The sequence below is a fragment of the Petaurus breviceps genome, unplaced genomic scaffold (assembly GCF_028583685.1).
Source record: "Petaurus breviceps papuanus isolate PSGF00001 unplaced genomic scaffold, PetGlider_PUasm1.0 90881, whole genome shotgun sequence".
Classification (NCBI taxonomy): Eukaryota; Metazoa; Chordata; class Mammalia; order Diprotodontia; family Petauridae; genus Petaurus; species Petaurus breviceps.
In genome coordinates this window covers 2,682,607-2,694,989 of record NW_027187369.1, presented here as the reverse complement: position 1 = coordinate 2,694,989, position 12,383 = coordinate 2,682,607, and the positions used below count along the sequence as shown (strand labels likewise).

Genomic DNA, 12,383 nt, shown 5'->3' with positions numbered 1-12,383 from the left:
AGCACTGTCCCTGGAATCAGGAGGACCTGGGTTCAGATCCGGCCTCAGACACTTAACACAAAAAAAACTAGCCATGTGACCCTGGGCAAGTCACTTAACTCCAATTGCCCTCCAAAAAGCAAAAAAAGAAATAGGGAAAAAAAAGAAACATGCCTGCCTGAAGCAGTGGGCCTTTCCACGGTTCCCAAAATGTGACTGTGGCATCAGTTTGCTTTGTGCTCTTTTTTTTCCCACATTTTGTAGAAGGGGGTCTCAGCCAAAGCAAGCTGACTTTTGACAAGCAATTACTAGGGCACATGGGAAAATTTTTATCCCAGCCTGTGCTGAGTAGCCTCTTAGTTTTTCTAGAAATATCCTTAGCCATGAGGAAAATATTTCTGCCTCAAAAGATAACTGCATTTTCATTAGTCCTGCCCTTCCCAGAGTATTCAAATGCTGTTGCCTAATGCTCCCAGCTGCTTTTCATGTTAGCCACTTGGTAAGTGTGATTTATGTGAGCTACCCACCAGGGAAACAGGGATTAAATCAGCCAGCTCATTTAAGGAAAAAAGAATGAGTTTTGATTGGGTTTGAATATGACCATTTACAAATTTGCATTTAAGGACTTGGAAATATGTTTATTCTGTAACCCTAGGAAGTGTTTTTGTAATGCTGGACTGGAATAGATAACAGATATCAGAAACCACCATATGTGGTACATGAGTCCATTGGATATCTGGAAAGGGACTGCCTTAAATGTGCCTAAAATTATGAAGCAAAGGATTGATCATCCAGAAATGAATAATAAGGTAATTATTGCCTTCATGAGGTATTTGAGGAGACATACTTATTCTTTTTTTCTTTTTGCTTTTTGGAGGGCAATTGGGGTTAAGTGACTTGCCCAAGGTCACATGGCTAGTTTTCATGTTAAGTGTCTGAGGCTGGATCTGAACCCAGATCCTCCTGACTCCAGGGCCGGTGCTCTACTCACTGCGCCACCTAGATACCCTGACATGCTTATTCTTACAGGTCAGGAAGGTACTACTGACATCCCTGAAAGTGTAAAAGACCAAACAGAATTCTCATGCCCTGAAAGAGTTAATCAACAAAGTGCAACTCCCCACCCTGTTATTTGGAATTGTAGGATATTCATCTGTTACACAAGTGTCTCAAAACATTCTCTAAAATCCCCCCAACTAATCTATGAAGTAGGTCACAAATACATCATCAACAGCCTCAGTCAGAACAAACCTTAGGAGTCATTTAGCCCACATTCTACCCAGTGTAAGAATGCCATGTCTGACATGTGGTCATCCAGGTTCTTCTAAGTAAAATCAGCTTCCATTTTTATTCTCCAAACAAGATCACTTTGCCTCTGGTCTCTGGCTCCTATCCCCTGTCAAATGAGTCTAGCCAAGATACTTGGCTAGATTGGGACTAGACAAGGTAATAGGAAAAGTTCTAAGTACTTGGAAGAGATATCTCAGGCCTAGAAGAGTATTGATGAATGAGAGCTGCTTGGATACAATCCAGAGTCACTCACTGATATGCTGGCAGACTGAGCCTTCTCCAACAATAGGCTACTGGCCCCACTGTGATACTTGCCAGGCACTATAGGAGGGGATAGCAACCCTTTAGAGGAACCAAACTTACTTAAGAGATGCTTCAGTTCTTTTTTTTTTTCACTTTTTGGAGGGGGGAAGGTAGGGCAATTGGGGTTAAGTGACTTGCCCAAGGTCACACGGCTAGTTTTTTGTGTTAATTGTCTGAGATCAGATTTGAACTCAGGTCCTCCTGACTCCAGGGCCAGTGCTCTATTCACTGCACCACCTAGCCGCCCTGATGTTTCAGTTCTGCAAGAAGACTAGATAATCCAGGGTGTATTTGAGTCCCTTCTTAGAGATTCAGCATGATTCTTCTCAACCCACTCAGCCCCTATACATGCAAATACATGAATTGGTTGGTGATCCAACTAACATAAGCCATTTATGGGTTTGTGTAAGGGTAGGAAAATACTAACCCTACAAAGCTGGAGATGACAGATGCAGAGTCAGCCTGAGAAAAAAATCACAAAATCAAACAAGCACCAAGTATGGACTGAGTCCTCACTACAGCAAGGGAGAGTCAGAGGTAGATGACACGCTGGGTTGTATAATATTGATCAGGAGAGCTTTAGGAGTTCCAAGGTGCTAGAATAGAACTCGGAACACTATTGACAAACTGTGTGACTTTAGACAGGTTCCTTCCTCTCCCTGAATTTGTTTGCTCATTTATAGTGAGGTGCAGTGGATAGAATGCTGGGCCTGGAGTCAGAAAGACCAGAGTTCAAATCTAGCCTCAGATAATTGCTAGCTGTGTGACCCAGGGCAAGTCACTTAACCCTGTTTGCCTCAGTTTCCTAATTTGTAAATTGAGTTGGAGAGAGAAATGGCAAACTACTATAGTGTCTTTGCCAAGAAAACCCCAACCAGGGTCACAAAGAGTCAGACACAACTGACACGACCAAACAGCAACAAAAAGTGAGGGGAAGCCTCCTAATACTGTCTACCTCTAAAGGTTGTTGTAAGGAAAGAGCTTTATAAATATCACAGTGTTGGGGCACAGTGAATAGAGCACAGGTGCTGGAGTCAGGAGGACCTGAGTTCAAATCCGGCCTCAGACACTTAACACTTACTAGCTGTGTAACCTTGGGCAAGTCACTTAACCCCAATTTCCCTGCCTTCCCCTCTCCAAAAAAAAAATATCACAGTGCTAAAGAAATGAGGATCCTTTATCTCCCCTGGGCTTTACACAGGATCTGAGGACATCATTCCCCAGGTATCTGATGGCCGAGGAGCAGACAATGCTCAGACTGAGATTCACCCTCCTGCCTTTCTTTACTGCCGCTCTCCATCCCTATAAGCCTGCTGGGAGGCTCCTACCGTGTTTCCCCGATAATAAGACACTGTCTTATTATTTTTTTGGACAGAAAAACACCAGAGGGCTTATTTTCAGGGGAGGGCTTATTTTAATGAACATTGACAGCAATTTTAATAAACAGGTAAATGTGAACAAAAAAATGTACCTTTATTCAATAAGCAAATCACTGGGGAAGAACAAGATGACGCGCTCACTGTTGCAGCTCTGATTGGATGCAGCTCGGAGCGCTGCGTGCGTTTCACGGGGACGGTGCATACAGAGGGTACTATGATGTAGCGTGTAGTGCAGGGGATCACCTTCACTACAGTAGCAATGTCAATAGGGCTTATTTTCGGGGAAGGGCTTATTTTAGAGGAATCTTACACAGTAAGGGGAGGGCTTATTTTCGGGGTAGGTCTTATTATCGGGGAAACACGGTACTTCAGTACCCGCCCCCCCAAACTGGCCTTCCTCGATAATATCCAGTGACCTCTCATCAACTCCTTCCCCCCTATCAAAAGGACTTTGTTCTGGGCGGCTAGGTGGTACAGTGAATAGAGCACTGGCCCTGGAGTCAAGAGGACCTGAGTTCAAATCTGACCTCAGACACGTAACCCACACAAAAAAAACACCTAGCCATGTGACCTTGAGCAAGTCACTTAACCCCAATTGCCCTCCAAAAAGCAAAAAAAAAAAAAAAAGGACTTTGTTCTATTCCCCATTGTTTTCAGGGCCTTATCTTCCAATGTGATATACTAGAAAGACTAGCTTCAGTTCTCTATTTTAAAACTTCTGTGACCATGCGCCTCTATGGTCTCAGTTTCCCCAACTGTAAAATAAGGGGTTTGGATGAAATGGACACTAAGGTTCCTTCCATCTTTAAACCCATTATCCTATTTTTATGGGCTGTTATGGAGGGAATTCTTGTCCAAGTACACACTGATGTGTAGTAGGGCCCTCCCAGCTCCCAAGATTAAGTAAGCTCAAGGTAAGACAGGCAAAGTCAGACTCTGTCACTACATGTGGTAGAAATGGAATGGAGAAGATGGCCCAGAGCAAGCTAGCTGCAGGAGGCAGAAGAGAATGAGTCCTCTTTCCTCACTCTCTGTCCACTGCTCTAAGTGCTCAGACTTGGCCAAAGCTGTCAGTTGTGGCCAAAAAACCAAACCTGCCCCCTGCTGCTAAGATCCCTGCTTCTCAGGGCCTTGCCTTTCTTCAAAGTGTGCTTAGGCCCCTGTAATCAACAAAAGCAAATGGATGACACTTCCTTAGCCTAGAGCCGAATTTCCCTTACCAAAGATTTTCATGAGAAATACAATGTAGTAAATTGCGTCTTCTTTCAGCAATTTAATTTTCAGCCTGGTGTTTGTTTTTTTTTTAACTAAGTTCCATGCTTGAGGTGTCAAATGATTATTGGGAAATTTGACAAAGAAGATAAAAGAGAAAGAAAAGAGAATAAAGGAACCAAGCAGTGATTGAAGGCTAGAAATAATCTGTAAATGCAATGAGAAGTGAGAGTCTAGAATGAATGAGACCCTAGGAATCAGTTAACAAGCAGCTTGTTAGTTACACTAGACCCTAACTCAGTAGAAAGTAGACTGCCTCAAGAGGCTTTCCCAGAGCCTCCTATGCCATAGGCCAGGCCTCCAAAGAACTAGAGGACTCAGCTTGGAATTGTAGGGACCGAAAAGACGCAAATCTCCTGCTCCTGTTGCCCTAACATAGTGACAGTTTATCCAAGTTCAAATGGTCTTCCCCTGGTCTTTGTGCCCAAAGGCTCCGTACAAAAATCACTCCAGCTGTCAAAACCAGTGCAGGAGGAGATCTGTGAAAGGGAAGAAAACAGACAGTCCCCATGGTGTATGTGGTCTTATTATCCAAGTGCACACTTATTGTATTGAGAATATTGGGAACTCACCAAGGGATTCCACAACTTAATATTTGGTATCAACTTCCATGCTTTAATAGACACTGGCTTGTAAAATGATTGGACACACAGGGCCAGGTTTTTGGTTAAATAGAATAGAACAGCTGCTTATGTTCTGTAATTGGAAACATCTTGGAAGGTCCTCTGAACAAGCTCCTGACTGCCTTAAAGTTTCAATATCATTCCATTCTTCCTTAAGGGTCTAAACTATGCTTTAAATATGTGAAGACATTACATTTACCTGAATAACTAGATAACACCCTAGTGAGAAACAGACAGCAGTATATACTGCTTTTAGGTAGAGGAGAAAATAACAGTTCATGAGATGGCAGCTGAACCTGAGAGCCCCATCTTATCTGAAGACTTAGATGCCACAGGGGACAGAGCCCTGAGCTTGGGAGACAAGAAAAATGGAGTTCAAATCCTGCCTCAGACACTTGCTAGATATATGACCTTATATGTGTGTAAATATGACCAATTGTCTTTGCTCAGCTTCATTATTTTTTTTAAAAGAGGAAGGGGTAAATATAAAAGCACCTACTGGGGTGGCTAAGCGGCACAGTGAGTAAAGTGCTGGCGCCGGAGTCAGGAGGACCCGAGTTCGGTTCCAGCCTCAGACACTTAACACACACACACACACACACAAAAAAAAAAAAAAAAAAAAAAAAAACAGCAATAAAAACTGGGCAAAAACACATACCCCCCATTCCCCCCCAAAAAACAAAAAAAAAAAAAAAAAGCACCTACCTCAGAGAGCTATTGTGAGCATCAAACAAGGCCTCAAGTGCTTTTTGACCTTAAATTACAGTATGTGTCAGCTGTTATTATCTGGCACTTGGTAAGAAGATATAGCAAAAAATCACTGACGGGGCAGCTAGGTGGTGCAGCGAATAGAGCACTGGCCCTGGAGTCAGGAGGACCTGAGTTCAAATCCGGCCTCAGACACTTAACACTTACTAGCTGTGTGACCTTGGGCAAGTCACTTGACCCCAATTGTCCTGCCTTCCCCCCTCAAAAAAAATCACTGAGGAGGATAACCTAGGGAAGCAGGTCATCTTAAGGGACTTCCTTTGAAAATGGAAAATTTGCTTGGTGAGTGGATTTATCAGCCTTATCTGAGATGTTGTGTCAGTCAATAGTGTTGCAGATAAAAAAGTATCATTTTAATGCCTTCACTAAATTTATGAAACATATATTGCCTCTGGACGACCAATGGTGGTCAAAAATTACAAGAAGAACTGGTAATGCAGGGACAAACAGTGCTAAGCGTTGTTCTTGTGAGAAATGGATGACATTGAGTATGTAAATAATGAGGACGAATGCAGCCAGGTCTGGGGAAGCTTAGAACATTTCAAGTCTAATCCATTACAAAGACAGTTCAATACTGATAACTGTAAAATAATGAGTTTTATGAGGCTTTAGCACATACTGTAAGTCAGTGGAGCTCCTAAAATATAAAGAATAAAAAAAAAGTTGAGTTGAAAGACCAGTATGCATCCATTATTGATGAATGATGAGAGAACTGAATGAGAAGAACAGGTAGACAGTGTCCTGAATAATGATGATTTTGATGAGTCGTTAGCACTTCATAAAAGAGCAGGAGAGTCAAAAGGCAGGCCTTCCCTGAAAGGGAATGAGGATGAGCTAAGAGAGAGACGCAACAGAAAAGCCCAGAACACTGACAACTGTGATGGGCTCATTTGCCTCACAAAGTAAAGGTGTGTTTCTTTTGCAAACTATGAGAAAATGTTGTCAACTAGTGTTCATGAAATAACTTAAAGGACTGAGCTTGGTGTGTATAGTACAAAGTTAGGCTGACTGTGCAAAAATGTCATGAGAGTGGGGGTGGCCAGGTAGCACAGTGAGTAAGAGCACCGGCCCCAGTGTTGGGATAACCTGGGGATCGAATCTGGGCTCAGACACTTAGCACCTACCCAGAAACACCTGGCCATGTAACCTTGAGCAAGTTACTTAACCCCGATTGCTTAAAAAGAAATGTCATGAGAGTGGAGAACCTAAACCATCTTACTGAAAGAACATGGAAAACCCTCTGCTCTGCTCTCCCCTCCCCACCCCCTTGGAGTTGCAAAGTCTCCTTGTTGACTAGAGATGTTTTGGCATGTTGGGAACTCACCCAGGAAATTCATAAACATCAGAGTCTCAGGAAATCACATCAAGCCTTTGATTTCACTAACCCAGCAGCTTCTCAGCACCACTGGCTCCTGTGGTATGAAATCCCTAGGTTATATGGTAGCTTTTAGCAGCACATTCTGTTTTCTTTTTACCAAGTTTATCAAAATGCTTCTTTTAGACGGCTCTCTGAAACCTACTTTCAGAAGAAGAACCTGACAAAGGCTCTAGACCAAGGTCTTTTCTATTGCTTGCATATGTAAGGGAAGGATCTGCAAGAAGTTCTCAGTCACGTATACATACACACACACACACATGTTTCTAATCTTACAGACAGGCTGAGAACACAAAAAGTAAATTAGAAGTAGTACAGAGGTGAAATATGAATGGCTTGGTCCTATTGTAGAATCTATGGTAATAAGATGCCAGTACTAGAAAGTACAAAGTCCAGATATTGAGGAAGGTGTAGTCAGTGAGACCCAGTGACTGAGCTGAGACTGGAATGTTCTAGAAATAAGTACTTCTAGTTGAGCCATTTCTTTCTATTATCCTGCCTAGAGACAGAATCATCACACACAAAAACTCATTTCCCACAGTCTCTTCATGTTAACAATGCCTAGGCTACCCACAGGCCTTTGCTTTGAAAACAAGATCTCTAGACCACAGAATTAGACAGGCCTAGAGTCCTGATTGTACAGAACTTTTCCTGCTCCCCTCAGTTTCTAGTGCCTTCCCTTCCTTCATTAGCATGTTTCTGTTTTGTATCCACCTATATATGTAAACTTTTGTACCACTGTTGGAAACAAAACTCCTTGAGGGCAAGCACTATTTGACTTCTGTCTTTGTACCTGTCCCCAGAACTCAACAATGCAGGTGCTTAATAAAATCTTGTTGGCTGATTGATGGATTCTTGTTAGGTATAATACAATGATATTAGCCTAACCCAGTGCCCTAGAGGAAACATTTGATGAAATACTCTGGGGAAAAGTGAAAGGAAGAAGCAGATGATAAGTGTCACAGACCCAACATAAGTAAGAGAGGGGGTAGAAACATGGCAGCACTGTATAGTGATACTAGCTTACCTTTCCATAACATTTGCAAGTCCATAGCTTGTTGGTGTTTTTGAAGAAAATGTTAATAAATTCAGGGCAGATTCTCTTTTAAGAACTCCAGGGAGTTTGACTGATTTCTTTGCTTGTCCAGGGATATGGTTATATGAAAGCTTTTGAGTACTGAGCACTTTTTGTTAATTTCAGCCATCTGATTCTATGGCTGCTTCAGGTAAAGATCTGTGCTAGCCACTAAATGGGGCTTTTAGTATGCATGAGACATGGCTCTTGGACTCACAGAGCTTAGGGTCTGGTAGTATAGGGGGAAAAGAGAGGATCATTAAACAGCATACTACAAAGAATGTAGAATATATGTAAGGCTTAAATGAAGTGCTGGGAGGGTTCACAGGAAGCAAGAATCTCTTCCAGCTGGGAAAATTAAGGTAGACTATGTGGAGAAGGTAGCATTTGAGAATGCACAGGTTTTCAACTGGCAGAGATATAGGAGAGGACTTTTAGGGGCCCTCTACTGTGAGTGAAGTATATACAGTGTATTTGGAACATGTGGTATATGAAGGGAAACAGTGTCAGATAAGTCTAGAAAGGTAGAAAGAAAATAGATTATGAAAGGCCCTAAATGTCAAGATAAAGAGTTTTTATTTTGTGGTAGGTTTTTCAGTTGTCTGACAGTCTCTCCCATTTGGGGTTTTCTTGGCAAAGATATTGGAGTGGTTTGTCATTTCCTTCTCTGGATCACTTTACAGAAGAGGAAACTGAAGCAGACACGGTTAAATGACTTGCCCAGGGTCACTTAGTAAGTGACTGAGGCTGGATTTGAATTCAGGGAGTTGAGTGTTCCTGTCTCTAGGCCTAAGATTCTATCCAGTGCAGCACCACCTAGCCATCAAAGTATTTTAAGCAAGATGGTATGCATTAGAAAAGCTGTCTATTAAGAAGATTGATCTGATGGGATGGATAGGAGTGGGAAAATACTGAAGAAAGGAGTGTTGTAATGAGTTCTGACCCTTCTGAGCTTACATCAACCATTTATTTCACTTGGGAGACCTGTCTTTTCTTTTTGTTTCTGTTGCTTTCTATAAAAAAATACATATTTAAGACCATAGGATGAAATAATAGTCTATCAGTTGTTCAAGGAAAAGAAAATGTGACAGCAACAAATGTCCCCATGTCAAAACGTAACCACAGGGAAGGATATACCTTCTACATATCCAGTACTGTGGTAGGTATAATTGCCCCAAAACTACAGGTATAGCCGCCTCTACATATATGAAGACTTAGATCGTAGAATTGCCCCAGATTTTCCCTAATCTTTGGACATTCCTTCATGTTGGGCTTTTCTCTTGTTGCAGACGTGCCTGTGTGATTCGAGGCCAGGTTGTGGCTGTGGATGGGACACCTCTGGTTGGGGTGAATGTCAGCTTCTTAGGCCACAGCGATTATGGATATACCATCAGCCGACAAGATGGAAGGTAAGGCATTAGTTTTTCTCATTGTTCCTAATTCTTTGGGGTCCAAATACTGCCTTTCCTCCATGTATAAGACCAGAGCTCTGAAGCAGCCATCGCTAGAGGCAGTGAATGAGCAAGGAGCTAGACCTAGAAAAATGAGATTCCAATCCTGCCTGTCACTCTGTGCTATGGGCAACTTCCCAGGCTCTGTGCCTGGGCAAGTCAGGTAATCCCTCTGGACCTGTGCCTCAGTCTTAAGAAGGGGGTGATAAGATTGTCATAAAGCTTTAAGGAGATACAGGATTTAAGGGACTATGTAAGTGTGAGTTACTGTTATGCACTCTCTGCTGGAGCTTCACCATCCTAGCTTGAGCCCCAGGTAGATGGAGAAAAGATCATGCTCATTCATTACAGTATTTTCGTTTCTCCATTCTCTCTCTGTCAAGATCCCCAGCAGATTCCTCTCTCAGCCTCAAAATGATGTGTTATAAGCAAGTTAACAATCCTGCATTCTTCTTGTTACCGTCTACACATCTGTCTGCATTCACTGCAAAGGGTAGCATAGTTTGGCCCATTGCAGTAATTTGGCTCTTTTTACATAGCAATTCCCAAACATTTTAAAAGGAAAAAGAAAAAAGGGCACAATTAAAGATTTTGTAGTTGTTAAAGATGGCCCAAAATATTTCCGCCAAAAATGAAATATTGCACCATCTTAAGATAGCTAAAACAGGGGGCAGCTAGGTGGCACAGTGAATAGAGCACCAGCCCTGGAGTCAGGAGGACCTGAGTTCAAATCTGACCACAGACACTTAACACAAAATTGGCCGTGTGACCTTGGGCAAGTCATTTAACCCCAATTGCCCTACCTTTCCCCCCTCAAAAAAAGAGCTAAAACAACTTAATCACTTTGGTTTTAGTTTTGGTTTTTTTTCTTTGGAGGGGGGAAAACAGGGCAATGGAGGTTAAGTGACTTGCCCAAGGTCACACAAATAGTAAGTGTCAAGTGTCTGAGGCCAGATTTGAACTCAGGTCCTCCTAACTCCAGGGCCAGTACTCTATTCACCATGCCACCTAGCTGCCCCCAAAATAATGTCTATGTTTTGTTTGTTTGGGTTTTTGTTTTGCTTTTTGCAGGGCAATTGGTGTTAAGTGACTTGCCCAAGGTCACATAGCTAGTTTTTGTGTTAACTTTCTGAGACCGGATTTGAATTCAGGTCCTCCTGCCTCCAGGGCCGGTGCTCTACTCACTGCACCACCTAGCCACCCTAAGGTCTATGTTTTATTTTGTTGGCATTGTTTATTTTATTTTTCTGATCTTTGTCTCATGATCTGATAATAGCTAGTATAGACTGGCATCTTCAAGGAATGACCAAAATTACCCCCCAGCTAATCTCCAAGGTCCTTGGAGGCCAGAGCAGGGAGATCACTTGCTATTATGTTTTTAGCATGTGGGAGGATCCAAAACCACAGATATTTTTATTGACATTTAGATGGATACAATCCCCAATAAAACCTTGATCTAAAACATTACAGTCAATGAATGGCCCATGTAGAGACAACCTCAAAGTACTTGCTCATACTCCTGAGAGCCAAATCCCCAAGGCAAGATGGCTGTGTGGTCACCTTGCAAATCTCTATCCCCCAACCAGCACTTGGAATAACTCAGAAGTGTCTACTTCAAAAAAATTCTAAGCAAACATCATTAGCATAATCATCAACAGCATCCATTCCAGAGTGATTAAGCCCCTCCTGTGTTCAGTGAGAGGTATTGGGGTGGGAAGTTTAGATAAGATATGGCCCCCTGCCTTCTTGGGGCTCATTCTAGCCTTGGGGACAACACCCCATTGAAGACAATACACAACATTGCATGACAAGTGAATTAGAGTCACAGAACAAAGCTCCATAGAGAAATCAAGCAAGTAAAAACTGAGATCCTAGAGCAAGAAAGCGCTGCCTCTCCCTTTTCCCCTCCCTGATGCCTGTCTCAACAGTTTGTCAGTTGTATCTCTCTTGACAGCTGTGGTTTTAGGCAGAGAATTTGGGAGTTAACCCCTTGGCACAGTGTCTTTGATCCCAGGTCAAGCTGAAGTCCCTACCACCCGTAACATCCACCTCTGGTTCCAACCAGTCCAGAGAAGCCATAAGTCCACAACAGAGTGAGGCCCCTGAATCCGACTAGCACTGAGGCTTAAGAAAAAGGAAAGGGGGTTCTTTCAGAGGAATTTGGAGCCTAGGGGCCAAAGCTGAGGAAAAGGGAGGCACCACGGGTATAACGTGCTCGGAATTATTTCATGTGCCTCTCGTAAGAAGTAATAGGCAACAGAAGTAAGGGGGAGAAGAAAAGATTAAATTATAAGGGCATCTCAAAGTGCATGTACACACAAACACACACACATACACACGTACATGTGTCTGGGAGGCCCCTTCCTCCAACCCCCTCTTGACTAGGATCAGAGTAGGAGCTAAAGAAAATCATTGCCAAGACCATAAAGTCCAAAAAACTGGGAAAGGTAAAAGTAGAGCTGTTCCTTAAAGAGTGGTGTACCAAATCCTCACCCTCATACCTTACAGCCTACAGCCTCAATAGTCCAAGAGAATAGCAGAAAAAGAGGCATCAAGGCCTGGGAGAGGGGCACTAGAGCACTGAGCACCCCAAAGGGAAAGAATTGGCAATAAGAAACCCATTTACAGCAAGGATATGATAGAAAAATCAGTGGACTGATTGATTAAGACAGAAGAACTAAGGAGGAGAACTGAATAAATGGGTTTTTTTTTTAAGTCATTGGACCAAGTACTTTACCATAAAGCAAACTGAGGTAGAACTCCCTGGGAAAGGATGTTACAATAAATTATACAGGGTCTCTTAAAATAAAAAAAAGGTCAGGGGAGTTCAATTCTAAGAATTTCTAAAAAGGTTCAGAAGAGCAATCA

The 12,383-nt window shown here is 42.5% G+C and overlaps 1 protein-coding gene across 1 annotated transcript in view; it reads left to right on the top strand.

Annotated features, from left to right (window-relative positions):
* The window catches only part of TENM1 (teneurin transmembrane protein 1), a 782,231-nt gene that overhangs the window by 643,574 nt on the left and 126,274 nt on the right, over positions 1–12,383 (top strand). Inside the window, exon 16 of the mRNA XM_069074038.1 lies at positions 9,354–9,473. Within this exon, the coding sequence (XP_068930139.1) occupies positions 9,354–9,473 (120 nt within the window). The remainder of the gene's footprint in view (positions 1–9,353; positions 9,474–12,383) is intronic.